The 27,349-nt window shown below is 41.2% G+C and overlaps 1 protein-coding gene and 1 long non-coding RNA gene across 10 annotated transcripts in view; one reads left to right on the plus strand and one right to left on the minus strand.

Annotated features, from left to right (window-relative positions):
- The window catches only part of LOC115497166 (uncharacterized), a 287,386-nt gene extending 275,881 nt beyond the window's left edge, over positions 1-11,505 (plus strand). The window contains exon 10 of the long non-coding RNA XR_012058079.1: positions 3,760-11,505. This is a non-coding gene — a long non-coding RNA (uncharacterized lncRNA). The remainder of the gene's footprint in view (positions 1-3,759) is intronic.
- A 54-nt stretch (positions 11,506-11,559) lies between these two features.
- EBF1 (EBF transcription factor 1) overlaps positions 11,560-27,349 on the minus strand; it is a 269,110-nt gene continuing 253,320 nt past the window's right edge. For 4 of the 9 annotated variants that reach the window (XM_032750927.3, XM_030284314.4, XM_030284312.4 and 1 more), the window contains exons 12-17: positions 23,844-23,909; positions 23,098-23,275; positions 21,473-21,652; positions 19,178-19,372; positions 18,798-18,866; positions 11,560-14,749 (exon numbers count right to left, since the gene is read on the minus strand). In XM_032750927.3, the coding sequence (XP_032606818.1) occupies positions 18,799-18,866; positions 19,178-19,372; positions 21,473-21,652; positions 23,098-23,275; positions 23,844-23,909 (687 nt within the window). In that variant the 3' untranslated portion in view covers positions 11,560-14,749; position 18,798. The remainder of the gene's footprint in view (positions 14,750-18,797; positions 18,867-19,177; positions 19,373-21,472; positions 21,653-23,097; positions 23,276-23,843; positions 23,910-27,349) is intronic. The other 5 variants (XM_030284316.4, XM_030284318.4, XM_030284317.4 and 2 more) reach the window with 2 other exon arrangements.

A 27,349-nucleotide genomic window follows, 5' to 3' on the forward strand; every position in this document is an offset into this window, starting at 1 on the left:
TCCCCACTGAATTTTATATTGATATGCTGTAAAATTCTTCCCTGAATAAACAAATACTAGATGTTGCTCGTTCATCTGATGAAATCTACACATGGTTTGAATACAAGCCTGTTTCTTATATGCCATTATCTCCTTTGCCACATCCCCACAATTCCTTTGACTCTTCTCCAGATCCAGTGGCTGTTGAATTTACATTCTTCTCTGGTCTGTTAATGAGTATATTGATTAATACTGGCTCTGGTATCAATCCCCATGGGAGACCAATTGATACTTCCCTCTCTTTTGACACAAAGCCATTGATGATAAGTCATTGGCTCCTAGCTGTTGGATAGATTTTTGTCTGCCTTATTGTGTTATTATGCAGGCTATGCAACTCCAGCTTTCCTATTGAGCTCATGGGTAGAACAAAACTAACAATTTACTAAAAATCCAACTATGTTATGTCTGCCTTAATTAATTAATTTCTCAGTATAATTGGGCCTGATCTTCCTTTCACAGGCCTGTACCAGCTATTACATGCTTCCACATAATCTTGGCCATTTCTGTCAGGTTTTGTTTCTATAGAATCATGGAATAATTTAGGATGGAAGGTCACCTGGTCCAAGCTCTGGCTCAGAACAGGTTCTGTTAGATCAGATTGGTCAGGGTTGTGTTCAGTAAAGTCTTGAGTACCTGAGAGGTGTGGCTACATAAGCTCTCTGGGCAACATGACCATTTTCATGTCCTGTGATTCTTTTTGGGCATTTCATGGCATTACCACACACCAGTTGCAGCTCCCACACTGGTGGGCAGCAGATACAGCAGTGTCTGTTTCCCTTTCTCAAAGGCAGAGTCTGTGATGAGGACTGAGTCCCCATTTCAAGTTTTAGTGGACCCACACACACTGGGGCAGTAGAATGGACCCACCAGATCCAAGAACTACCCAGGACATCCCTGCTGTGCTCTGCCAGTGCCAACTCCCCCCTGGACCTGTCGCCTTATCGAGCACACTCAGCACAGCTTACGTAAATATTTGCTCACTTTGGAGCAAATACTCCTTATCCAATTGTCTTCCTAAGCGATGAGGATGTGGGCAAAGAGCCCCTTCTTAACTCCTCTGACATGATAAACATTCAGCTCCAGTAACTGAGGCCTGGTACAGTCAGAGCCCTTACAGGGGAGGAGTGCTTAAGCAAATTGTATCTCAATGGAATCAATAGGACTTTGGCACTTGCTGAATGTTTAAGCACGTGCTGAAGTGTTTACTATTCAGCCCCTCATTTAGTTCCCATTTAATTAAACAGAATCAGATTCTCACAGAAGTAAATCACAGGAGTTTCTCCCGAAGGAGTTTTCCCAGTTTGCAATAATTGAAGAGTTGATTTAATGTCCCAACTCTACATCTTTTTTTTTTTTTTTTTTTTTTTTTAAGACATTCAGGTCTCTGTCTGTCTACCCAACCTATATTATTTTTACCTCCAAAATTATAAACTATTCAAAGGAGAGATGCTGTCAGAAGCAGCCAAAAGGGACATAGGTTTCCTCAGTCACAAATGAAGTTCTGAGCCTTTGGTAAATGAAATGAAACTTTTCTGATGTAATTGTTCTTCAAGTCTAAGCTGATATAAGCATCTCTGCTTCTCCTGATACAGGCAAGGATTTCTTTGGAAGTTTAGTGCTCCCACTCCAGATAAAAGCAAGTCATTTGCTGCTTTCATCATGTCACTACTAATTTCCAAACAGTCAAACCTGCTGCTAATTTATTTACTGAACACTGAAGCCCTGTTAGCAGGGGCTGCTACTGAAACTGCTTTCTGGCCTTCGGCTTTTGTTTGTTGACAGCCTGATTTCCCAGTAGGCCATTTCCACCTGTGTTTCTGTTGTTTTTAGTGCATGTCTTTCTTTCTTCTTCCCAGTGAGTGTCTCCCAAATGGCTCCTGAAGGGTTTCTCATCTTCCCTTGCTCTCTCATCCCCTTCTCCCTCCCAGCTGCAAGGACTCTCAGCTCTGCTTTCAGTCATTCTGCAGTTAGTGGTTGTCTACACTGCTGAGCTCCCATGGGGCACTAATTTTTGTTTCAAGGACAAGATTCAAAAGAGTTTGCTACACACAGGTTGCAGGGTGCACCTTCAGATGTGCCTTCAAATAGACTTTGGAGATTTGAATATATGAGCTTTTGAAAATCAGTTTTTAAATTGCAAGGGAGGCCTATTAAGTGCTGTAAATTTTTTTTTTCTTTTCTATTTTAAAAGCTGCATTAAAAAAAAGTGATTTTTTTTCCTTCCTTTCTCCCATGACATTGGGTGGAAATAGAAGTTAGGAAACTGCCATTTCCCTTTAACTTCATGCATATCAAAGGTAGAGAGATGACAGGATAAAATGATTCAGAGAGTGGCCGGCATACTCGGTGTCTGGAGGAGCCAGTGAAGAAAAATATTGAGATGTTTCAGTGGTTTCTTTGCAACAAGTCAGTGTGCCAGGAGCTTTAAGTGTGCAAAAAACGTTCTAAGATGATTTCCATGAATAGAAAAATTCAGAGGCTGCACAAGTCTAAGGAATTATATCTCAAGATGTTATTCTAATTTTGCATTTCTTGATATACCCTTTATTTCATATGTAACTTCTGGTTTACACTTAATTTATCTTAACCCCAGCAATGTTTAAGTCTTGATGAGATCCATTTTGAGAGGACTCATTGGTACTCACAGCTACTGTCTGGTACACTGGGCTTCAAAAATTCTCCTTTGCTTGCATGTTAAATTCAAATGGGATTTTATGCCTCAGTTTTGAAGTGTTGGTTTCTAATAAAGTCCATAAAACTCAATAAAACTGCTTGTCTTTTGGCTTAAGCTTGGAACTGCAGACTGGGGGAGTGTGCTGCTTAAAACTGGTGGGCCCTTGATTTCTCACACTGGATGTTTATGTCTAGTCAGCACTTCTGATTTTTTTTTCCTTACTTTGCCTCAGTTTCTCACTTTTAAAACAAAGGTGGCAAGACTGTCCTGCCCCAAATAGGCACTGAAATTGTTCAGAAACAAATTTTGGTGGGAGAATTTTCAAAACATCCCTGGAGCAGAGCTCAGGGAGTGAAGCTCTGCTGCCCAGTGCTGTGCCTGGAGGCCACCCCTGCACACACACCCAGAGGCTCAGCACTGCAGTTATACTCTGCTGACCTTGAGTGAGTCTCTCAGCTGCTGTGTCTCTCCATTTCCCAATAATACTGCAATAAGACTAATATTTACTTTCCTCACAGCCACATAGTAGTCAGAATGAATTAATGTTTATAAAGGACTTGGGAGTCCTTGGATGAATGGTCCCATAGAAGTGCTAAGCAGAGCGTGCATTGTCATTTCCTTGTAGATAAATACATATCATTTACATGGCTGTACAGAGCTGTTCACAGAAGCATATGCAATGTCTCATCTCAGTGCACTCAGGGTAGCACAGGATATAAGAACAAACCCAACAGTCCTTGACAATTCATGTCATTTTGCTTTGAAATGAGTATATTTTCTGTGAGAACAGAGCTTATCATGTAATCTCCAATGAAAGTTATGTTCTGCCTTTTTACAGTTGCCATGATGCAAATGTCATTTGTACTCTCCTTCTTTATGAAAGTTAACAGTTATTTAAGAGATCAAAGTTAATTATCACTAAGGAGATCATTTTTACCTATCAACCCACTTTTGTAACCCCACTATCACAAGTAGAAGCTTTATGCTAATCAGTTTTCTAATTTCCATAAATTACTGATAGAATTACTTTTTTTTTTTTTTTCCAGCATGAAAGTAGATCTGTTGGTGAAAGCTCTTGAGAGGTAAAAAGGCAGAGAGAAAATGAGGTAAGGTGCCTTTTCAAGAGTTTACCAGCTGAATGTGGTACCAGGAAAATAAAATCCAAATCATTAGTTTCATCACACCACAAAACTTGTGGATGCTGCAGCTTCCCTGCACTGCAGAAATCTGATGCACACACATTGTTTCAATTTAACATGGTGATAGAATGGAAGTGAACGTGAGGATCACCGTGTGACCCTATTACATGTGGAGTGTCTCTATTAGAGCTGCAGAGACAGCATGCCAGAGGAGCTGAAATGTGTTGAGAGAAACAAACAGATATACCTGTTTAAAAGCAGCAGTCAGAAACTCTGCAGTGTGATCCAAGCATGTTCTGCTGGAGAGGGCAAAATAGTCTATCCTAGGGGAAGAGGATATTAAGAAAGAAACCCTTTCCACTCCATCACAGCCCTTTCTGTGCACTGAGCTTGCCAAATGGAAGCTGCTGCTGCTGCTGTGGAAGTTGTTACTGCTCTGACTGACAGCTGCTGCAAAATAACCTCAGCTACAGCATGGAAGGAACAATAAGAACTCAAAATGAAACAGATGCGGATATTTTGGGTATCCCCTTGGTCTAAAAGTTGAGTAAAATAATTGCTTAGTAATTAACAAGCTTGTTGCTATGCTGCTGCAGCCTTTTACACTGATGCTGATGAGTTCCAACATAAATTAAATTGTCTCCAACACAGAGTCTACAACCTAATGTTGTATCCATGCCTCACCTGAACGACTCCACACTTGTGGAGCCTCATCTGGGGTTGGCAACAGAGCAGTTCAGCTTCCAGTGGGCATCAGCAGATTTCTGCTTGACCACTACTCCCTAGAATAAGGAGGGAGCTGAGTTGTCATTTTGATCACACTGGAATCCCAGTGTCTCCTGTCCTTGCTTCTGTACCTATGGCAGTTCCCACAGCAGCATTTTTAACCGAGTTGAAGAGTCCAGCTGTTGCTCTTCCAGGTGCCTGAAGCACTTTCCTTCTCCAGGAAGGAACTGGCAACAAGGCAAAGCCCAGAGAGCCCAGTGGCATCAGCAGGGCCACATCCCCTCTGCTGCCACAGGCACCCCACATCCCCCAGGCACTGTCTGGGCAGCCCCACAACCCCAGCAGGCTCCAGAGCTAAATGCAAGGGACACCTGAAAGCACCCCAGGAAAAGGCAGCCACAAAGGACTGTGAAAGGACCTGAGCTTCCCCCTGGCTGTGAGGTTTTGTGTCACTGCTCAGAGAAAAGCAGCACAAAACTACATTCTCTCCTGGCTTTTTATTCCTCGACCTTCACCTCTCTGGCACGCACGCACCTATTTCTCTTCAAACGCAGGAGCCGCCCCATTGAAGTCAGCAGGACCCTCCTGGTGCTTCAAGCCAAGCATGCATATGCCTGGATCCAGTTGATATTTACAGAAGGCTCCTTTTGAATTGGCTTTTGATTATACCACCTGTGTCAGAGGGTTGTTCCTTATTGCATTTGTGGATAGCGGGATCAGCGTGACTTGCTTCCACGTGAGAAAGATGGCAAAAGATTGCAAATATAACCTTTAACATTGCAGGCCTTTTTTGACTGCCATGTACTGCACTGAACGGTGTATTTGTGGTTGAAAGGGAACATAAACTATGATGCAGAACACTAAAGGATTGAGAAAATGTAACCTTTGAGCGGGTGGTTTGAGTTTTATTATCCCATTTATTTATTCTGCTGGATATCTGTAGGATAATATGATCAATGAGTTGGAATCCTTCTTGTTTCTACCAACAACAAATCAAACCATTAATAGGCCAATAAAACCCCGGGATTTGGAGAGAGGGGAGGAGGGGAAGTAATTGCATTGTTCTGATGCTAACGAGGCACATCTATCTTGAAATAACTGATTAAAGCTGGTGTTGACACAAGGCCTTTGAACAAAAAAAGCTCAGAACAAGGTGTGTAGTGCTGGGGTCCCAGTGCCAGTTCTGTGTTTTCTGTGTGTGCTGTGCAAGTGGGATGTGGGAAGAACCTGTCTGGGGGGGGTTCATCCTGCTTAACCCTCTCCTTGCACCACAGGGACAGGCTGGCAGTGCAGTGGGACAGGAGCACGCAGGGTTCACAGGGCATGATGTGTGGCTGATAAATAGTTCCACAGCTGTGTGATTGCATAATGATAGCCACATTCATTCACCTGCCTATCAAAAGCGATGCATTAAAGTTTGAGCTCTCTTCCCCTGGGTCCACAGAGAGACATTTGAGTGTTAGCTTATAGTCTTTAACATTCCTCCTAGCAGTGGGCTAAGTGCAGTGGGGTTAAACAGAGTCCCTTTTGCTTAGTAACCCATTAGCTAATGGGTGTGTAAGCCCATCAATTTGCTGTTTATTCCCTAACCCCATTAGGGTACACCTGCTGTGCATAAAAAATACACCTGACAAATCAGAGTGATAGTTGAAATAAAATAAATATCAAGTGTTGTTATAGCTGATCCATAGTGTTTAAGGCAGAAAGGGCATAACAGTGATTTGTGATGGCAGAACAAAATAGCTCGTGCTGGCTCATGGTAGCTTGAGCAGGTTGATATAAATCCCCCTGCCATCACCTGTAGGCTCCAGAACTCAGCTGCCTCTTTGCCCAGCCCCAGGGGCCCCTCCAGAGGGCTGGAGTTCACCTTCAAACGCCATCTCCAAGCACCTTCTGCAGAGCCACAGCGCTGCTAAGTGATAAATTAATTATTTGGGGGAGGGAGGGTGAGAGCTCACAGGCTGCTCTCCTGCGAAGGCAGCCAGAAGCTTCAAATCTGTCTCCAATACCAGGCCATTTGTTTTGTCACTTCATGGGCTTTATTTATTTATTTATCTCACAGCTCGCCCTGTGATTAAAACTGTTGAAACAGCTGTTAGCTGGTAGCAACTTTCCTGTTGCTGTTTCCTGCCATCAGTCAGGGGCTGAGGCGGTGATGGGAGCTGCCCTGAGCTGCCCCTCTGGGCCAGGGGCAGGAGCATTGCCAGCCACCCCTGTCCCCATCCCCCAGGGTCTGCTGCAGCCCCACTGCACAAGGAGAAACTCCAGCAATGAACCTGTGGAACTCGCTGCCCAAAAGTGTTACTGAAATGAAGGTATTAGCAGAAAATTTATTAAAACAGGGTGATGTTCTTTTGTTTAAAAAAAAAAAAAGAACACCATCACCACCGACTGGGGAGGATGATGACAATAAGGTGAGCAAGGTGGCTCAAGGTGGTTGATCCAGTGTAAAAAATGAATGGGCTTTGAATGAGCCGGGATTGGGCTTTATGGAGAGGAGCTGGATGCCCTCTGTCATCAGGGTGCTGAGCAGCCAGGCCAGGGAGGGCAGGTGGAGAACGCACAGGCAGAGAATTATTAACATCTGGGATAGCAGAGAATGGAGAAGTATTCCAATCTCTGTGTGGGGAAATATGCCTAGAAAGCCTCTCAGGCTGAAGAAAGCTGAGAACCAGGTCTGGGCACACGGTGTAACCTCAGGTGTGCAGGGGGCTGTGGGCTGGCAGTGCTGGCAGAGACAGGGCCACTCATGGCTGCTAAACCCACAGCTGGGCAAGCTGAAAAGCTCAATTGTAGTTAAAAACAAAAAGAGGGTGAGTGAGAAGGAGCGACCAGGCCAGCCCTGCCCTGCAGCGGAACCAGTGAATTGCCAAAAGTCTCAGACTGTGTTGAGGCAATGGAGAGAGAGTTTTGGGTTGCCTGAACTAGATTGCAAGTGCTGCTGATGCACCAAGGAGCAGTGATAAAACGAACAAAGCAAGTCATTGCTCTCAGCTTGTATTATCCACAGGCTTTGGCATTTTCCAGCCCAGTGCCTGCCTCTGCCTTCCTGGCCCACTGCTGCTCTTACTTTTACATCATGATTGTCGAGGAGTGTATCATTCATAACATCCCTATCACAGAGAGATTCCTTTTTAAATGCTTGGGGAGATGGAGGGCTACAAACCCTGGGAAATCAGCTATACCTAATATATTATGTAGAAGTTCTGTAATCATTATTGAACTAAAGTGCATTGAGTAAGTGGATAAAATCAGTCCCACTGTAGCATAAGTCTCCAGAGATCACAGATAAAAATGCCTCGCACTTAAGCAGAAAAAGGTAACAAAATATTTCCAGTCCCAGCAACAGCATTTTTCCCTCTATATAAATAGGGAACCCTCAGGAGAAGGCAATGATGCAGCAGAGGTTGAAGGCAAAGTTAATGGTGGTGAGGTGGGGGAGCGAGGCAGTGCCTGGGGCAGGCTGGGTGAGCAACGTGAGCAAAGCTCCGTGAAAAGGCAAAGCCCTCCCTGGCAGGGCTGCTGGGCAGGGAGACATGGGCAGGACTCTGTGAAGTTGGGGGGCACAGTGTGGGTCTGGCATGGAGTGGAAATGGAGTTTTTTGTGCTCCTTTTTTTCTCTAGACTCTGAAGAAAAGTCAAGTTTCATGACCAAGGTCACCTCAGGCCTTGCTTCCCATGGCTCCCAGAGTTTCCCACCTGAGCACAGGCAGGGGCACAAACACGGCTGCATTTTTGTGCCTCCTGTGCTAAGGTCTGCCCTGAGCTGCTGCCCCACTGCAGGGAGCCAAAGAGGCATCCTCAGTGCTGAATTTATCCTGAGTTATTCTCAACCAGATAACTGAGCCCCTGGGAGCTTGTACAGACCTCCAACATCATCAGCCCTTCCCTTTTCCATGCACTTGGCCGAGAGCTGCCAGGCTGCAGTGAATCACCTCGGCATGGTGAGACTCTCTTGTAAACCTGCTAAAACTTCTGTAAGGGCTTACAGTACAGGATACATTTTAATATGAATGAATGTGGGAAAATTAGGGATTCATATTATTTAATGAAAAAAAGGGAAGCATTTCATTCTCTTATACAAAGCAGAGTTAAGTTGGACTGGCCCAAATAGAACAGAGTTTATGATACGTTTCAGGCAAGCATTAAATGATCATCTAAATAAATTTTTTTTCTTTGAGTTCTTCATGTGTACATACACATTAATGATGAAGTTTGGGTTTTTCATTGAAAATAATTTGTGTTAGGCCGCTGTGTTTACTATTCCTGTTGTAGGCCCACATTAAAAAAAGCCACCTAGAACTGCAGTCCCTGCTGTTAGGCTGTGACCTGGGTAGTCACTGGCATTCATGTCCTGGAATTACTTTATTAATGTTTTCGAAGATGTGTGCTTTTTCTCATGGCCTGCCAACTACGTTGGAGCAGTGCCATAAGTTCTGGTCTGGCTCTATCCTCAAGGGCATCACGGGGAGGAAGACTGAAGAGGGCTATGGAGTTAGAGCTATTACTTATTTATCTGAAGTATTGACCTGAACTCTGCTACTGAAATATCAGCATTAGATGCTGGGGAAAAGGAGTGCCAGAGCCAGCACCTGCTGGGAAGTAGAGGAAACAGAGATGTCAAATGGGGCCCAAATCAGTCGTTGTTTCATGGAGACAGTGGTGCTGGGACAGGCAGGAGGTGGCAAATGACAGGAAGAAGTGAGTACAACTGGTGAGTGGACAAGGAGGCACTGACCAGCTAGCCAGGTCTCAAGGAACTCAGTGTCAGGTGCTCAGCACCTCTGGGATGTGACTTTATTGTATTTAGTGAGCTTGAAATGTTCACTGTTAGGATCTGCGGATTTTTATTAGTACAGTGAAAATTGTGTTTGTGAAGGGAGAAGAAGTGAGTAGCAAGTGAAGCTTCTGTGATGTTGCTGTGAATGGGGAATGTGGTTTTTGCTGAAGCACATCCAAAAACTTCTGTCCTGTGAAAATGAAGGAGTCTGGAGCAAGAGTTGGGGGCCGGGGACTCTGTGGGAGGCTGTGACCCACCTGTAGCACAGCAGCACAACGTGAATATTTGCGAGAGGACTGGGGAGCAAGGGGCAGTAAACAGGAAGGAGCTCAGGAAATCAAGGGAATAACATCAAATGAGTCTTCAGCTGCCTCATGCAATGACAGAAGATACAGGGGCTGTGGTGCTAAGCAGAGTTACATAAATGATTACACAACACAGCTGTGGTAAGAGCCTAGAGAGACTCTAAAGGGAATAAGCAGACACACAGACACAGCCAGGAAAATGACAGTGAAGGCATCTCGTCTTGATAAGGTTTCTTTAACAAAAAACTAGAGACATGCCCACACAAAATTACAGTCAGCCCCACTGCCAGGGCAGACCGTTCAGTCAAAATGACTTCTAGAGTGGATAAAAAAAATGAAAGAAGTCACTAGGTCAGGGGGTAGCAGTGAGGCACATCATTATACACCTGATGTCACATCTCCCTGTGCTGTGACAGAGGACAGGTCACAGGTCCCTTTGGGCACAGGACACACCATGGGCCACATGTCTCACTCAGCCACATCTGGATGTGCACCCTGCACCTGGTCCTCATGCTTTGGGCTTCAGTGGGTTTTATTCTGGCACCAGAACCTCTACCACAGTACTGTCCCCCAGCTGAGCTCAGTTTGGACTCTCAGACACCACTGGGGCTGCCCAGCAGACTCCCCAAACACTGAGCTCAGCAGCCTCCTGCCATCCTAACCCCCCTTTCTTGTGAAATATGACTCGATTTAAATTCCAACTAAGTCCATTGTCTCTGGATCCAAAAGGCTGAAGCAGAACTCTTGTTCTGCTGTACCTATTAAAGGTTACACTACATCCTGAATTTAATCTCTCAGCCCGCTTGTTTTTCAGATACACTGACCCAACATCTTTGCAGTGAGCTGAGCACTCACAGAGCCCTCAGCTGCAGTGAGAGCTGCCAATATTCACACCATTTGAAAGAGAACCAGGAGAGTTATCTCAGACAGAAAAAACAGATCTCTTGTGCTGACAGAATAAACACATTTGGGGTCTGACTTTGCCAACATCTCTCCTTTCTCTAACTACTGGAGTGGGTCTGCTCACATTTAAGAGATACCCAACACTTCACATTGCAAGAAGCCACTTCCAGCTGCTTATGTTTTAGCAACTTCATTTTTTAAAAGTAAATTTTAATTTAAACTTTAACACCCGGCATTCCTATTCCTTCCTGGGAGCCTTGCATTAGGTCTGGTGCTTTCTCTGTGTGACAGAGAAATTAAATGCCGGCGTGTCAGCCCTCCATATGCCAGAGGTAAAATTCCTCCTGTCAGAGGGGTACAGAGTGAAACAGAGTGCCTGGAAGCATTCTAGCAGCTGATGGATTTGTCATTTAGGAAGGGTAGAAGAATGGAAATCCTTTGTAGGAGCCTCCTTCATGGTCAAGGAGCTCAGCACAGGCAGATGCAGCTCCTGGAGCAGTCACTGGACACATGGATGTGCTGCCACTGACCGAAATAATACCCAGATAAAAACTCCCAACTCCCCCTGGGTCTCTGGCACAGGGTAGGATGTGCCTGGTGCTCCATGAGCACTGTGTTTAGAGAGAGACAGCTCTCTAAACTGAGCACCTAAAGATAAATATGCCCCTGAAATCCACTAGAAAAAAAATATGTTGGTCCTATGGGCAAACAATACTCTGAAACAATGGAAATAATAATATTAACAGGATGAACATTCAGCATTCCAAGTGAGGATCCTTTGAAATCCATTTGAGACAGAGGGAAAGGCATTTCAGTGCACCAGCATTCACCACGTTTCACTGTGTTATTCCATGAATTTCTGTCTCGCCTTAATTTCAGGAAGACAATTCAGTAGCCTCTGGCTTCTATATTCTTTTTTTTTTTTTTTTTTTTCTTTTTTTTTTCTCATCTACTGACTAGGAGAGGCAAAAAAATAAACACACAACTAGGAGCTGTATTCACAGACAGGAAGTAACTTTAATTAAATATTGTGAAAGTTGAAAAGTTTTTACAGCTTGAATTTCTGCAAAAAAATTATAACAATCTCTACAGTAGTTAGTTTCTCTAACAATAGAACTGTACAGTGTGTGTGTCTATTCAAAAAGATTTAGATAAGAAGGTGAAAGGTTAGTAGTTTCAGAGATGACTTCATTTTAGCTGCATCCTAGTACAACTGTGAGGAAATAGGCATTACTTTATGCAATCCAGTCATTGTGAAGCTTCACCTTGTTAAAACTGAAATCTGAATGTTTCCACTTAAAGCCATATTCTGTAAACAGCTGCATCTTTTACTTTGTAAAAGACAAAGGGTGGTGCAGGGGAGATTTTTGACAATTTCCCATTCATTAGGCCACGATAAATAGCTGCAAAAGAATGGAATTATGCACATTGCCAAAGGCTCTTTGGACACTGGAGTAGAGACTACAAATGTGGCTAAAGTGGTGTCAGAACTGCTAGGACTGAGTGGAGCTCTACAAGAGTAATTGACGGTGTCACTGGACAAAATATGGCTTTAAATTTGATTACATTGTCGTGCTGTTGCTTATTATGTGAATTAGAATAATTACTTGGAATACAGAGAAGCAATAAACTGATGTCTCTCACATTTTTTCCAGTTCTCTCTTCTTTTATTTTCTCACCATGAAAAAAAAAAAAATTCCTGTTTTTCTTTCCCTTCCCCCCAAAGATCACACTGTGACATTCTAGTGAAAACCATTGCAAAATTCATACAGGAAGCATGCACAGTTGCAGCATCGTTGTAAATGATTTCTTGCTCAACTAGAAAAAAGTTATATTGTTTTAAGGTAACAAAACAGTTCTTTTGTGCTTTTCAATTCCTTTTTTTTTTTTCTTAGAATGTTAGTGATGATTGACAGTTCTGGTGCACAGTACAATGTACAAGTGAAATGAATATGATTTGCATTGTTAAGGCATCCAATCTGCTGGTTTATATTTATGTGAAAGACAGAGAAATATACAAGCAGACTTAAGAAAGAAAGTATTTTCATTGAGTTCTATGAAGTTTCTCCCCATATTTAATGCACAAAAATGCGTCACTCCAAAGAGGAGAAATCCCATGCATATTAATAGAGTAAAACAGCATTAGTTTTTGTTAAGCCTCAAAAGCAAAGGATACATTTTTTTTAAAATCTACATAACTAAATGCTACAAGAATAATATGCTACTTTTTGCCATATATTGGAAAAAACTTCTTAACTTACAAATAATACAAAAATAGACAATGGCTTTTGGGTGGAAATTAAAAAAAAAATGGAAGCATGGTTTTAAACAATACTAAAAAAAACAACCCTATAAATGAAATGTATTAAAATCACATTTAAACAGCTAATACAACGGTGAATGACCAAACAAATCAGCACTTTTCACATAGCAAACATACACAATAAAATAAACTTGTAGGGGACAAAAAGCAATGTACAAATTCCAAAGATAAATACATTATTTATATGGATATTTTACAAAATCCCCCGTAAAACAAACAAACAAAAAAACAGAAACAAAAAGCTTTTTTTTTCTTTAATTAATTTGCAAGTATGTGCAAGCTAAAGGTAGTGAGCTCTTTTTGCAAAATATGCAGTAAATTTTTTTTCTTTTTTGTGATATTGAAAAACTGTCTTAAGACATTAAAATGTATAAATAGAACAACAACTTTGGCAAAAAATCACAAAAAATCTACAGTATTTATAACTACATACAAAACACAACAGCAAAGAAAAAATATCAGGTAATGCATCTTCAGAGCTTTGCTGCCTCTTTTGACTAATAATTTTTAAGAACACTTCACAGATAATGATAGCAAAATTTTTTTGTCGTAAAACAGAAGCTATGGTTTTGATTTGAAACCCCCCACCCCAAAGTCAAGTTTCACTACTCAAAAGCAGTTCCCTGTCCTGGATAGAGCGTGGTACGAACTGGGAGGGTCGGCTGATACAGGAACGGGGCCAGTGGGAGCTGGGCCAGGAGGGATTTGGGGTGGGGAGGGTCAAACCCCCCCGAGGCTGAGCCCAACCTGCCCCAGCAGGGCAGGGGAGAGGGGCTGGGAGCCCCCCAGGGATTGCCCCGTCTGTGCCCCCCATGCCAAACCCCCAGGGGAGGCTGGGCCTGGGGAAGGGGAGCCTTTGGAGGCTCTGAGATATCACCCCAAAAGAGAGGGGTCCGTGCTCACCTCCTCCAGCAGGTCTGGCTTTGCATCTACAGGCACTGGCTTTGCACTTCCAGAGGAAACCTTTTGGATATTTCCACCCCGACCTGCCCTTCCACCAGCTTTTTTTGCCAAGAAAAGTTGGACCTGAAGGTCCCCTTCCAACCTGGTGTTTTGGGATGAGCTTTTCCTGTTGGGTTATTTACACAATTTTTCAGCCTGATATTAAAGATAGAGGTTACTAATCCCACCCCTCACCCCAGCCCTCAAAATCCAAAAATATCAGCATTCTAGGGAGTGATATCTGTTTAATCAGAACATTAAAAATGCTTCATATCAGCAAGTCACCACTGGATAAGCAACATATATGAGCCGACCCTTTATTAAATGGCCATAATTCTTCTATGAAAAACTAACTGGCACTTCTATTCTGTCCCATACAGGCTTGTATGCAAATGACACCACTTTATTCTTCTTTACACAGCTTTAAAAAAAAAAAAACATAAATTAAAAATGTGGAGTTCCATCTCTAGTGTCCCTTGTGTAATTGTATGATTTATAAAAGACAAATGGTGTTGAGTTAAATCAAGCCTTAAAAAAACCCACAAAAAAACAGAAGGAAATAAAAGCAAGCCCCCACCCCCCCCAAAACAAAACAAAAAAAAAAAAAAGTGGATTTTTTATCAACATACAATAAATATATCTCCCAGGTATTTGGGATGGACAACTTGAATCAACACCTTGCAATTGTGGATTGTTAATTTCAGTATTTGCAAGGATGGTGATTTTTCTTTTGTTTAAAAATCTGCAGTTATTGTAAGATCCTTCTTTATTTCTTTTTTATTTTTAAAAAGGCCTGAGTAAAAAGTTCCACTCTGGGACTTGTATCAGATTCTCTCTGAAGCAGAATTCAACCTCTTCATTAATAAAATTCTTCAAGGCAATTCTTTCACATGGGGGGAACAATCATGCCAGATATAGCTGTTGGAAGGAAAGGGAGGGGAGAGAGAGAGAGGGGGGAAAAGTTAATTTTTCTGCATTATTAAGCAACTGTTATAATTCTCATAGCTTTAAACTTTTACTAACAATGTAGTCAGATGTACTTTGAGTTAAATTTATATATATCACTCATAAGAGACAACTATGTACACAAGAATCATGAAAAGTTTCCTTTTGACTGGAAAATGATTCAAATTGCAAGTGATTTTGCTGAAATTACTGATTTTCTTGTAGAAAAAGTGTCCTTCCTCCATATCAGTATCAGACCCCAACTTATTTTTCTGCTTTTAGTTTCCAAATCTCCAAATGCTGAGGAAGCTTTGGCTCCACCCAGCCATTTCCACACTTTCTTTACTCTTTTAAAAGCAAAGCAGGTATTTGTACCAAATTAGGGAAAACAGCTGGAGTCCCACTGGCACGGCCCTGCAGAGGTCATTCCCCTGTGCCAGCCCTCCCAAAGGTCAGTGATCACCCCTGGGACTTATGTAAGCACTTCCAGGAGCTCAGAAAAGGACTTAAACTCTCAAATCCAATTTTAAAATCGAAATACATGCTCAACTCCTGGGTTAGCAGGCCAGCATCTTTCTTATTCACCTGTAGCAGATGCCACCAACTCCTTCAGGTGAGTCAGAGGTAAATGTTAATTCAGGATGTTTTCTCTTTTGCTGGCTAAGTAGAATCATCAGCATTTCTTTATGATGCTTCCTACCTCATTTTCTATGAAACCACCACCTCTCTTAGCAGACAGATATTTATGAAAATTCAACAGGGACAATTTTGCCCATAAATTGACCTCCAGCTCCATCTCTCTCTATTTATAGGGGTCTCAGATCAGACATCCCAAGTGTCCCAGTGACACACAGTGAGCAGGCATATCATTACAGGGGTAGTCATGGAAGTTTATGATGGGAACTGTAAAAACAACGTCTCTAAAATGCCAGTTGCACAGTAATTTGCCAAAAGGTAGAAAACAGATTCGCCTTCAGGTTGGCAGCACTTTCCAGGCACATGATTTAAATGCTGCCTGCCATTCCAGACATCTGGACATGTAATTTCTTAAGGAAGGACTCAACCTTGTGACTGGTGCTGATTCATTGTGCTTTAATTACAGCTGCAATTATTTGATAAGAACAGAGCCAAAGTAAAAGACTCACAGATTTGGGGTTGGAGGGGGAGAGGAGGGAAATGTTTTCTCCACAAACACGACCATATGTGCAAGAATTACAAGTCTAATCAGCAAGGGGAGAACAGCTCGAGTAAACTGCACTGATTAAATGAAATAAAATGAGGGGAGAAGGAGAGAATGCAAAACACATCCAGCATGTTTGCAACAGGCCACCCTCAGAGGTGGCACATTGCACCAGCATTTCAATTATTGGAATTTATCGTGTGGAATCACTGTACTGATTGTGGCTCCCCACATGAGGGTTCTTCAAGGAGTAAGTGAGGATAAAAGGGATAAAAAGGTGAGTTAAGTTGATTTAAGTCCTACAGGAAGATAGGTGAGAAGCATAGAGGACTCTTTAGGACAAGGTATTGCTTTCTTTTAGAAAAATGTCTTTTCTTCAGAGAATGTCACGATACTATTCCAACACTCAATCTGAAAGATTCATCAGAAGCAAATCAATTTCATCAATAATTTGTCAAGAACTATGTCTCTTGGGACAGGACAGCTGTCTACCCTGGGTAGGAGCCCAAAAAAGGTGAGATAATTGCAATTCCTCCCTTTATGATTTAGAAATTTCCCTGTGGTTACAGATCAGCCATGTACCTTCTGCTGTTAGAAACAAATGGCACAGAGGCAGATCTTAGCTCCTTTTTTTTCAAAGCATCATTGTTTTTGAAGAGCTCTGAAATTCTGAATTAAATTACAAGGCAATGATATCTTTTCTGCCTAAAAGCTTTGATATTTCCATTCTTTCCAAGTCTTCATTTAGATCACTCCACTTTTATTCCATAAGTGCTACATCTAGTCATGCAAATTCTCCCAGCTGTAGCCTGTTATTGATCCTGGAAAGAGAGATATCAGTGGGAAACAGTGCAGGTATGAGATCACACCACCTCCAAAAAGGGAGGGCAGAGAATAGAAAAGCTCCCACCAATGGCCTTTATTTCTTCTATCATATACTAATTTTTATTTGCTGCCAGCAAATTACAGAAATAATGTATTTGGGGTTTTACAAAATTGCATGGCAAAGAGAACAACAGATAAGCCTGGCTGCTGTTTTAGTGAGTTCTGTTGATATCTAAGCTACATAAGGAAAACTTGATTGCTTTCTGATGTATCCAGAAGCCCAAGAGAGATAAGACAGCCTCCTTATACATGGTTGTTTATTTAAGCATTAAGGCACAACAGGCAGTGCATCTCTGAGTGATTATTACAAGCCTCAGGTGGTGTCAGGAGGCACAGGACCAAAGGCTGTGTGTCTTTAACTCACCAAGAAGTTCAGTGATGACCTAGAAATGAACCATCTCTTGGAGTCTCATTCCTATTATGAAAACTGAATTGCTAAACAAAAAATAGGGGAAATGCTCAGATCTGTGTGGTTTCTGGGCATTGCAGATGTGGAGGTGACATAATGAGGAGGCAATCAGACAGCTCCAGTTGTGTCCAGTGCTCTCGGCTCATTCCATAATTGCTTTTCATAACTGAGTACACAGAATCTGAGAATTCTGTGTCTTGTGAAAGGAGAAACAGTACCTGAAAAAGCTTTCTCCTGTTACTCGTTTTTCTCTCCGTCCACAACAAGATGGGAAAAGGTGAAGAGATGAAAACAATGCTAACATGTTCAAAAGCTTGCTATTTTTAAAATTTTTTTCAGGTTTGGTTTTTTTTTTCAGAAGGGAAATATTATTAGCTGTTTCTTTTAAAACTGGAAGCGTGCCAGCACTGCCAATTCTTTTAAATGTTCAAAAACAAACCTCCTAAATGCTGTAGTTTACCTGAAAATTTCATTTTGTCTTATTCCTGACACAGTTTGTATTTCTAACAAAGTCCTAACTGAAGGTACCCAAGATCTGCTTATTAGTTCCTAGTCAATTTACAGTTTCTGCACAGTTTTTCTGCATGTGTGTGCACCTTGAAGGATTCCTCCTCCCATTTTACCAGTGTAACATGCACTGAGGACAGTGCTTTCCTTCAGGCACAATAGATCCAAGCTTTTATGAATGAATTCCTTCCATTCTGCTTGCATTTAGATTTTTCTTTTTGGCCACTAATGGTGCTATAAGCATTTTGTCTTCAAGCCCAGTGTTCCTCTTTCCAGAGGCTGAGTGACATGTGGAGTTTGTGCAACCATCCTGCTCTGCACACCTCCTTCTGAACCTGGCTTAAAAAATGATAGATTTTATTCCTCACTCAATGCCCTTTGGATAATTTGCACAGGCTCATGGAAGGGAAACAAATCTCAGGTCTGGAGGAAGCACAGTGCACACCATGGAATATTTCCCACCTTTGGCAGCTGGAGGCAGCTGGCTGCATCTGCTTAAGGAAGCCCCTGGATCTAAGCAAGCATGAAAATGCCTCTCTCAGCATGGTGATGTGCAGTGAGGGAACCACACGGGGAGGTTTAGGCATGGTGTAAAACAGACTCAGCCAAACAATGAGATGGGCAGTGCTGGGCTTTGCAGCACCCTCAGTTTGACAAGATTTTCTCTGTCTCTGCCTTGCCTGCACCAACCCTTCAATGGATTTAGATACTAATGCTGGAGAACTTGTAATAAGAGGGGAAGGGATGCAGAAAAGGAGCAGCCCCTTGATACCAACAGTTCAATAGGCTTTCCAAAAGGCCCTGTGCCTTTTCTGGAATTAATTGGCACAGGAGTACCTGTGTACTGTACAGTGGAAACTAATGTTTGCCCTCGTGTGAGTTAAAGTAGAAAATGCTGCTGTTAGTTTGTAATGCATCTCCTGTTTGTGAAAGGGGAGGTTTGTGCCAAGCTCTGTAACGCTCTGTTTGCTCTCAGTAGGATTTCTGCACAAGTGTACTATGACAAAGGACAAAAAGGAAGGGAAGATTGAGTGACGTACTTCAGGAGAAGGCCAGCCCCTGGAGAGACCCTGCAGTGGAGTACTTGCTAGAGTCCACAAAAGACTGGTCTGATAAAGGACGACAACAGGGAATAAGAGAGGAAAGAAAGAAAAAGGACGGTATTAGTAAGCTGAAATATTACTTGTGTTTATCAAAACAGTAGGTCTGTGCTTTAAAAGACACAGCCTCTCAATTCAGCAGTATTAGCTGGGTTAGAGATCGGGTGATGCCAAACACCTGCAGGCTACAGGGTGGGCTGGGGGTGCAGTCAGTTATTCTGTGCAGGAGGAGAGTTCAGGACAGAGCCCACCAGGGATCCCCCATTGCCTTGGCTCCCCTGGGGCAGCTGGGAGCAGCCACCTCCTGTGCTTTCACCTACCTTGCAGGCTATTGCCATTGGTGCTGGTGCAGGTGGGAGGGGGGGAGGTCTGGGGTCTCACGACAGGCGCAAACGCACTCTTCTGTTTCACCGCTGAGACCATGTTGGCTGGTGAGAAGGAGAAAATCCCGGAGGAGCTGCTACAGTTGGAGGGGAGGCTAGTGGAGGAGGCCATTGTTGGACTTGATGGCACAACTGGAGGGAAGAAAGACCCCCAAAAAGGCATTCCTTAGAACTCAATGATAACAGGTTGCAGAAACAAGAGAATTCTCATTCCTGGATGCTCTCGATTTTTTTAGGGATGAACTGAGCGTTCAGAATGCAAATGTGCTACATGGGAATTTCAGTAAACCATTATTTTACTATAAAGTGCAACAAATATCTTTGGTTCATGTATTTACCGTCAAGCTTTTAAACAAATTTCTTTTCATGAAAATAAACTACTTTAATATTCAGAAGGCAATGCTGGTTTCCCCTCTTATCCAACAACAACAAAAACAAAAAGGACCAAATGTGACATCCCATTCTTTGTCCTGTTTAGAAACTGCTTAGTTATACAAGTGGCTGTGAATAATTACATATTATAGAGTAAAATTCTGATCATCTGGGCTTTGAATTATTATTTTATTTGCATTTATGTAGATAAAAATCACCCTATTTAGGTTCTTATTTGAGAATCTGATATCATATTTGTTAACACTGAGGAAATCAATTAATGGAAATTAAATGTTCAAAGTTTCACAGTCTGACAGATACAATCTTAGTCTGAAGTCACTCTGTGTCTGGAAGTACTTGCTAAGGGAGAGCAATCAAAGCACCTAAATTGAATTGCTACTATACAGCAATTAGTTTATTGATTTAATTAAGAATGCCACCTTTTAATTTTCAGGTCATGATTGAAGCATTTTCTGATTCAATGGATTAGACATTAGCAGAATGACAGATCAACCAAGAAAATCTCCCAAAATATAAATAGAATAGAGAGCCAGGGCTAGGAAGTGAAGTGCTATTCTAAAGAGGACTCTGTTCATAAATATGAAATAATACACTGCCACAGTATTTTAAATGCATTACTGGCATCTGCTTCCAAAAGGAGATGTCTCATCAATCATGTTATATTATGAATTCAGAGTGTGCAGATTCTGTGACAGTAAATCCAACTTAATAAGTAAGGTACTTTGTAACATTACATGTTACATTATTATTAGAGTACAAAAATAATCACTGGTTAGCAATTCCCAGGTTATAAATACTAGTTATGTGGGTAAATAATTTGTTCTAAATTTGCAGCAGAAAAGAAGCCTTGGAGTTGATTATTTTATTCAGAGTTCCTATTCCCTTTTTTATTCTGATGCAATTCAAAATAATTCATTGCTGCTGTTACACCATTAGTTTCAGATTTGCTGTGTAAACCTTGGTTCCTTCAGCAGTCGGTTTGTCCTGTCCATGCTACAGTCACAGCCTATACATCTATTTATGTGTCCAGACCTTCCATCCTGATTCTGCTGTCAGCTTCCTAGAGATGTCAGTGGAATCCTTTATGCCTCATGAGCAATGTCAGAGGAATTGGGCAGGTCCTGCTCATTCCATTTCTCATGTGACCAGGAATTACTGAGCTCAGCTGCAGAAGAGGTTCACTTTACCAATAGAAATGTATTTATATTTAAACAGCTTGCTAAACCTTTAATATCAAAATGTAAAAAGTTAGTCCTGCACATAAATATTTCCATGACTGGGACTGTAGACCATAAGCTCTTCACACCACGGGATATATGATTTGTATGATTCACATTTTTGTGGCATTCACTGTACTGACACTAAAACACAAAATCTTCAGAGCCTTTGTCACATTTTACTGACTCAGTGAAGTCAAAGTAATATTACTTTAAAAGCAAGTGGAATATAAACAATCAAGCTCAGGCCCAGTAGTAATCTGTAATTTTTATAAAGGTTATGAATATATTATTTGCTGAGAAGTTGAGGACAGTGTTTCTTATTAGAGTATAAGGTATGTGATGAAACTAAATCATGAAAGATTATTCTTTGTAAGCTCTTTTAAGGCTCCCAGATAAAAGAAAATAATAATAATAATAAATAATAGTAATATGAAAACAGAGAGGAGAATTTCTGGCTACACTGAAGTCCTCAAAATGCATCAAAGATCAGTGCTTTGGACAGTAGAGAAGATCTATTTCAAGTGCTCAAAATAGAAAATAAATACTGAGCATCAGAGAAAATCTATTGCCTCCTCCTAATGAAAATGCTCAAAATGCAGAAATGACATAAAATACTCACTGGCATAGGGAGAATTGGCAGCAGATCCATTCAGGAAGGTTGGAGAACCGCCTAAATTTGACATTCCAGCGTTCCCATAGCCATTCATGCTTGTTGTGACAGAGTTGTAGTTTGTCTGCTGCGGGGTGGTGCTTGGCACGTAGCCATGAGGTGACACACTGCTGGAGTTGCGAGTGAAACCTTGTGTGGGGAGGGAACACAGGCAGAAATTGGAATTAGCCCCACAACAGCTCCCTACACAAACCAAAGAGGAGATCAGTCCAGCCAGGGAGCGCAGAGAGGGACAGGACTGACCCCCAGCAGCACCAGTTACCCAAACTGGGAGCTCTCCCTGCCCAGGTTGCTGCTGGAGGGGGGAGGTTGGAGCCTGCAGAGCTCCCCAGGCAACCCAGGGATGCCCTGGAGCAAAGATCAGCTTGGGGTGGCAGAGGAACACTCGCTCGAAAGGGCTGCTTGTAGCAAATGGATAAACACGAGCTACATTTTCAGAGTGAGGAGTCCAGACCCACTCAAGGTATGTTAAAAGCACATGATTGTTGTTAACTCTGTTCTGATGTCGCTGGCATTTAACACACCCCAGATGCTCACTGCACACTTCAGGAAATGGAGTGTGCTTCTCCAGCTTGTGGGATATCCTTTGTCTTTTTGTCTTGGTCTCATCATTATGTCGGTGGGAAATGAGCATCAAATTTGACAGCAAGTTAAAATTTCAATCTCTACCTAATTCTGGAAATGACATTTTAGGAAACTCATATCCAAATATTCATAAGGAAAGATTTGTTTCTAGAAGCCACAGAAATACAAAATATGCATCTTCACTCCTAGAAGAAAATTTGCCAATTTTTCTGCCTAACACACAGCATAAAATATTTCAATCTAAAAATAATTTTGTGGGTTTTTATTGTAATGCAAAAAATTTTGTTTCTGCTCTTCTAGCAACAGCCTCATCCTAACACTTTCTCGTTCAAGTGTATTTTTAAGTTGGGTAATATATAGAGCTGAGCAAAGGAGAGAGCAAAATGCAAAGAGCTTTTACAAAAATGTTCTTCACCTTTTTTTTATTTTTAACTTTTATTTTAAACCAATACTGATTTTATAATAAAAACACTTTATTTTAAATATTCAATAAGCTCTGAAAATGTCTTTCTAAATATTTGTATTCTTTGCTAGTTGAAAAATTTATGGAAGACTCAAACTCTGAAAAAACCACAGTTCCAATACTCTATCTCTTGCAAAACAAGCCCAAATTAAATAGATAAACATTAAAGGGATAACTTAATATTATAAAGAAGTCCTACACAAGGCCCAGACTGAGAGATCATCCATGCTCAGGAAAATGTATAAGCAAGTACTTAACGTTAAGTACATGCTGAAGCTGATTAAAATTAGTGGGATTTAAACACAAATACAAGCGATACTCTGGGCAGAATGAAAAGCTATTTAGAGACAGGCAGCAGTGCTTTTCCCGAGTTAGGGCAGCCCCATCCTGTGTCATTCCAAGGGTCTGGGATGGGCTGCCCTGCCCTGCTCCAGCACTGAGCCATCCCTCTGCCACTGCTCTGCACACCCCCCTGACTTCTATCAGAAAAGATCCACAGAGAGAGGAAGATGAGGCTTCTGCTGACCCTGGTTGGTGGCTTGGGAGGCTTCGGAGACATTGACAGCGAGCTGGCCACTGAAGGAATTCACTCCCATCATTCCCGCGTGGACGGAGGTGTTGGCGAGGGCGGGGAGCTGGTTGTGGTTGCGGGGGACGCTGTAGAGCGCTTCGGCGATGTCTGCAGCTCTTTTCAGGATTATTTCCTGCAGGATAAGGAAAAAAAAACACAGAAGAGTTACCAAAGAGACTGACAAACCTCTTCTTACAGACTCAAATGAAACATTTCGCTGTCCAAAGGCTAAAAGGAGATGCTTTTCTTTCTGAACCAGCTGGCTGACAGAGAGCTCATGCTTATAGGATCTTCCTGTTAAATCCTGACATCTGTGCTAAGAGAGTTGGAAGTCTCTGTCCCAGCGGCCACACTTTGTGTAAAAAGACCAACTGGCAGGACGGGGCTGGAGCCTGGGCTTGCTCCACCTTGGAGCTGTCTTTAGGGGAAGAGGGAGAAGTCACTGGTGGCAAGACATAATGTACAACATTGCTCGTATTATACAGGATCTGGTGAAAGTGGGCAGATGGTGTTTTTAGAAACACTAAATTCACACCCTTTAAAAAATAAAACAAGCAAACTAAACCCCACTCCAGATATGGCATTGCCCTCTACATTTATTCTTGTCTCCCATTGTAGCATCATATCCCTTTAGCCCCTGACCTATCTATACAGCTAAGAAATAGCCATGATATAGAATTGCTGAAGTAGAATGCATTTACCTGGTTATTATGTGGCATACCATAGAGTGCTTCTACTAAATCAGCTGCCCTCTTAAGTATTACTTCCTGTCAATATAAAAACAGAAGCATTCTGCTGAGTTCAATAAACTCCTTGTGGGGAAAACAAATATTCTCTTCTATTAGGTGCACTGTGTTTTGTAGTGTTTTTTTTTTTCTTTTTTCCCTCCCACCAGGTAAACCTTAATTGTAACAACTCTCAGCAACCACTGAATGGTGTTAAATCACTGGTTCATCCTATTCACACACACGCTTAATCAAGTCAAAAGGTGAGAATCATTGGTGCTGCAAAATAAAATACATCACTCAATTGTCTCTACCATCTGCACTATAAACCACTCATGGGTTTATTGCAGAATACAATCCCGAGGTCATTTACTAGATTACTGCAATCAATGTCATTCAGAGAATGTTATGAATCCCTTCAATGTGTTTATTTTATTCTTAATTGCATGCTGCAGGAATTGTGGCCTTACCCAGCAGGCCACCTTCAGAAGATACCCAATCAGTCCTGTGCTGCTGTAATGTGACCCTTTGGCCTCTTCAGTTTGTGTCCTGGTACCAGGGGTCAGGGCAGGCATGGAATGATGCCCAAGAGGAAAACACATGCAGCGTGTGAGAGAACAGCCCAGGACCAGGCAGTAATTCCTGGAAATATTCCTTGCATGGACAGCAGACTTTAAAACAGTCTGAGATTCAGTTCTCCATTTCGGGCAATTTTTTCCCCTCCATTTTCTTATTCATTCTTTTTCATTTAATATTTCTTATGGTATTTTATACTGGTATTCAAGTAACAATAGCATTTCTTGTGTTCTTATATTTTAAAGCATCCTGATGATAATCCTGATAGAAAATATAAAAATGCATTGCAGAATTAACACAGAAGAATTTTTCCCTTATTATTTCATGGCATCTTTCAGAGCAGATTCCCAAATGCCCGATCAAAACCGGTCAAGAACATCCTTTGAGTAAAACATTGTATTTTTGTAGTTCCCAGCTCTAAAGTACTGCTCTAATATTCTAACATGACACTATTCACCGTGGCATATTTCTGCAAGCAGTTTACAAAAATAGTACCAGTTCTAAGCATTTTACCATTTTCTACAAAGTTAAACTTTTAAACTTAAAATATTTTACACAATAGCCATATTTTATACCAAAAAGAAACAGTAATGCTCAATTTTCATATACTGTAGACTCTGATCAGAAAATAGAGATATAATTGCGTTCATTTTGCTGTCACCATAACCTCTTCAAAAATCCTTGAACAACTCTTCAAATGACAAGCTTTTAGATGCATATTAGCATTTTTTTCAATTTTAAATTCTCTATAATATAACATAAAATAGTTGTCATACTGCAGTAACTACTTATGACATATATAATGTCCTAAATTCAAAAATGAGATGGAGGATTTTTGTTCTCCCAGTAAACATTTAGGCTTGCCTTCTGCTGCACACACCCCTGTCTCAGAACACACATTTAAATTATTTTCCACATATGAAGTGAGATGTAATACATAATTGATGGATTTTTAAATCACTACACTTGAAACAGATTCTGAGGAGTTAAGTTGCTACAGCCTTTTTCTGTTGGTGGGTTTTGTTTGTTTCGTTCATTTGCTTGGTTTTTAAGATTGGGGTGTTAAGCCCAAATGCAAGTGTTGGTTTGGGGTGTTTTTTTCCTTGTTTTTTGACAGCATGGTCAAAAATCATGGACAGACAGACACAAACAGCATCCAGGTACAAACAATCCTCATTCCTCACAACACTGAGGTGCCTTTTCTGCCTCACACTGAAAATTCAAACTAGAAAAGAACAGAGACATTACTGAAAAAATGTTCTCTTTTTCAGTTCATGATTTTAGATAGAAAATTACTGCACAGGTGTTTGACTTTGCAAACCAGGATTTATTTCACTTCAGTAGAAATTGTTTGCAGTATATATTTCACTGATGGAAAATTAGAATGTAATACAGAGCCCACAAACTGCTTTGGTATATTGTTAACCTAAGCTGTCATTATGCCAAATTACTAAAAAAAAGAAAGTTTAAATAGTCATTTCTGCTCTACCTGACTAATCATAGTTATTTATATAATGCTGAGCTAAAAACGTTAGAGTGCATCTAAAAAGAGATTGAAAACCGTGTTAAAAAATGAGGTAATTACATAGAATCTTACAGCTGCTCTCCTTCATATCAAATATATTTCAGTTCTTAAATACTGGAAGTTCTTTGATGCCATATCATATTGCATGTAAATAAAACTAATTGTCGTGATGGTTTATTGAAACATTCTCGACAAGTAGCATTCAATTTTCTTAGCTAGGAAATGATTCTATTTTTTTTTCAACATTTTCAGGGTCTGTAAATTTGAGTTTCATACTTTCTCTAACAATATTTTCACACAAGAAAAGAATTTCTTGTTTATGACATTTTCAGATCATACAAAGTAGATGTTACAGAAAAACCCTCCTGTGTCAAATAGTGGTATCTTCTATTCCAGAGCTGATGGTACTTTTTATAGCTTTAACCAGCTTTAAAAATACACAATAAAATGCTGCTAAAGACAGGCTCAAGATATTAACTTCTTGTTTTCTGAATGCATCTTAAACCTTTTGCAGCTCTGCCTAAATTGCAATAGAAGCTGCTCCACATACAAAGGAGCCCCCGAAGTCCTCCATGAGTTAGAGCAGCAGACCTTGCAAGGTGCTTGGATTGCGGTGACCAGAAAATTGTTCTCACCTCCGTGTCATTACGCTCACAGTGAAGCAGCCCCCGAGCATGTTTGTGTTCGGGATCTAATATATTGCCTTTCAATCAGAGCTGAGAGCCACTGAACACATAGACAGAACATGACGAGCGGGTCAGGAAAGCAATAAAGATTTTACAGAGCTGTCCAAGGTGCTAAATTTACTCAATAATGGGTTTGGCACCATAGTGTTAACCTCTCATTTACTACCAGTTTGAGGGACTAAATTGAAGTAGCTGACTTCATTTACCTTGAAATGTATATTTTATGACATTATGTAAGTAGATTGAAAGGGCACTGCAGTTTTAACAATTTAAAGGCTAGAGCATGTTTAAGATGAAGCTTGAATATTTATCGTACATTGCACTTAAACTATATTGTATATTAAAATGCATTGATTAAATTTGTAAAAGGTATTATAAAAAAGGACAGCTAGTATAAGAGATCTATGTCTTTTAAAATCCAATTGATACTGCACGTTACCACTGAGATGGTAACAGATAAACAGATAGAGGGGTGGACAGAGCATCAGACAGACAGAGCAAAAAGTGAGTGAAACTAACATTCTACAAAAAGAAATCTCTGCATAAGCTCAAGGTCTGCTATTCCAGATATTCTTTTGTTCACAGAAATTTTTCTCTGAAGCCTAGATTTTCATAGCAGTAAGTGGTCATCATGTAAGGTCCTTCCAACTGAATATGCAAGTGGAAATATTTCCTGAGAGAGACAGAGTTTGACT

Source organism: Taeniopygia guttata, chromosome 13 (genome assembly GCF_048771995.1).
Source record: "Taeniopygia guttata chromosome 13, bTaeGut7.mat, whole genome shotgun sequence".
Lineage (NCBI taxonomy): Eukaryota > Metazoa > Chordata > Aves > Passeriformes > Estrildidae > Taeniopygia > Taeniopygia guttata.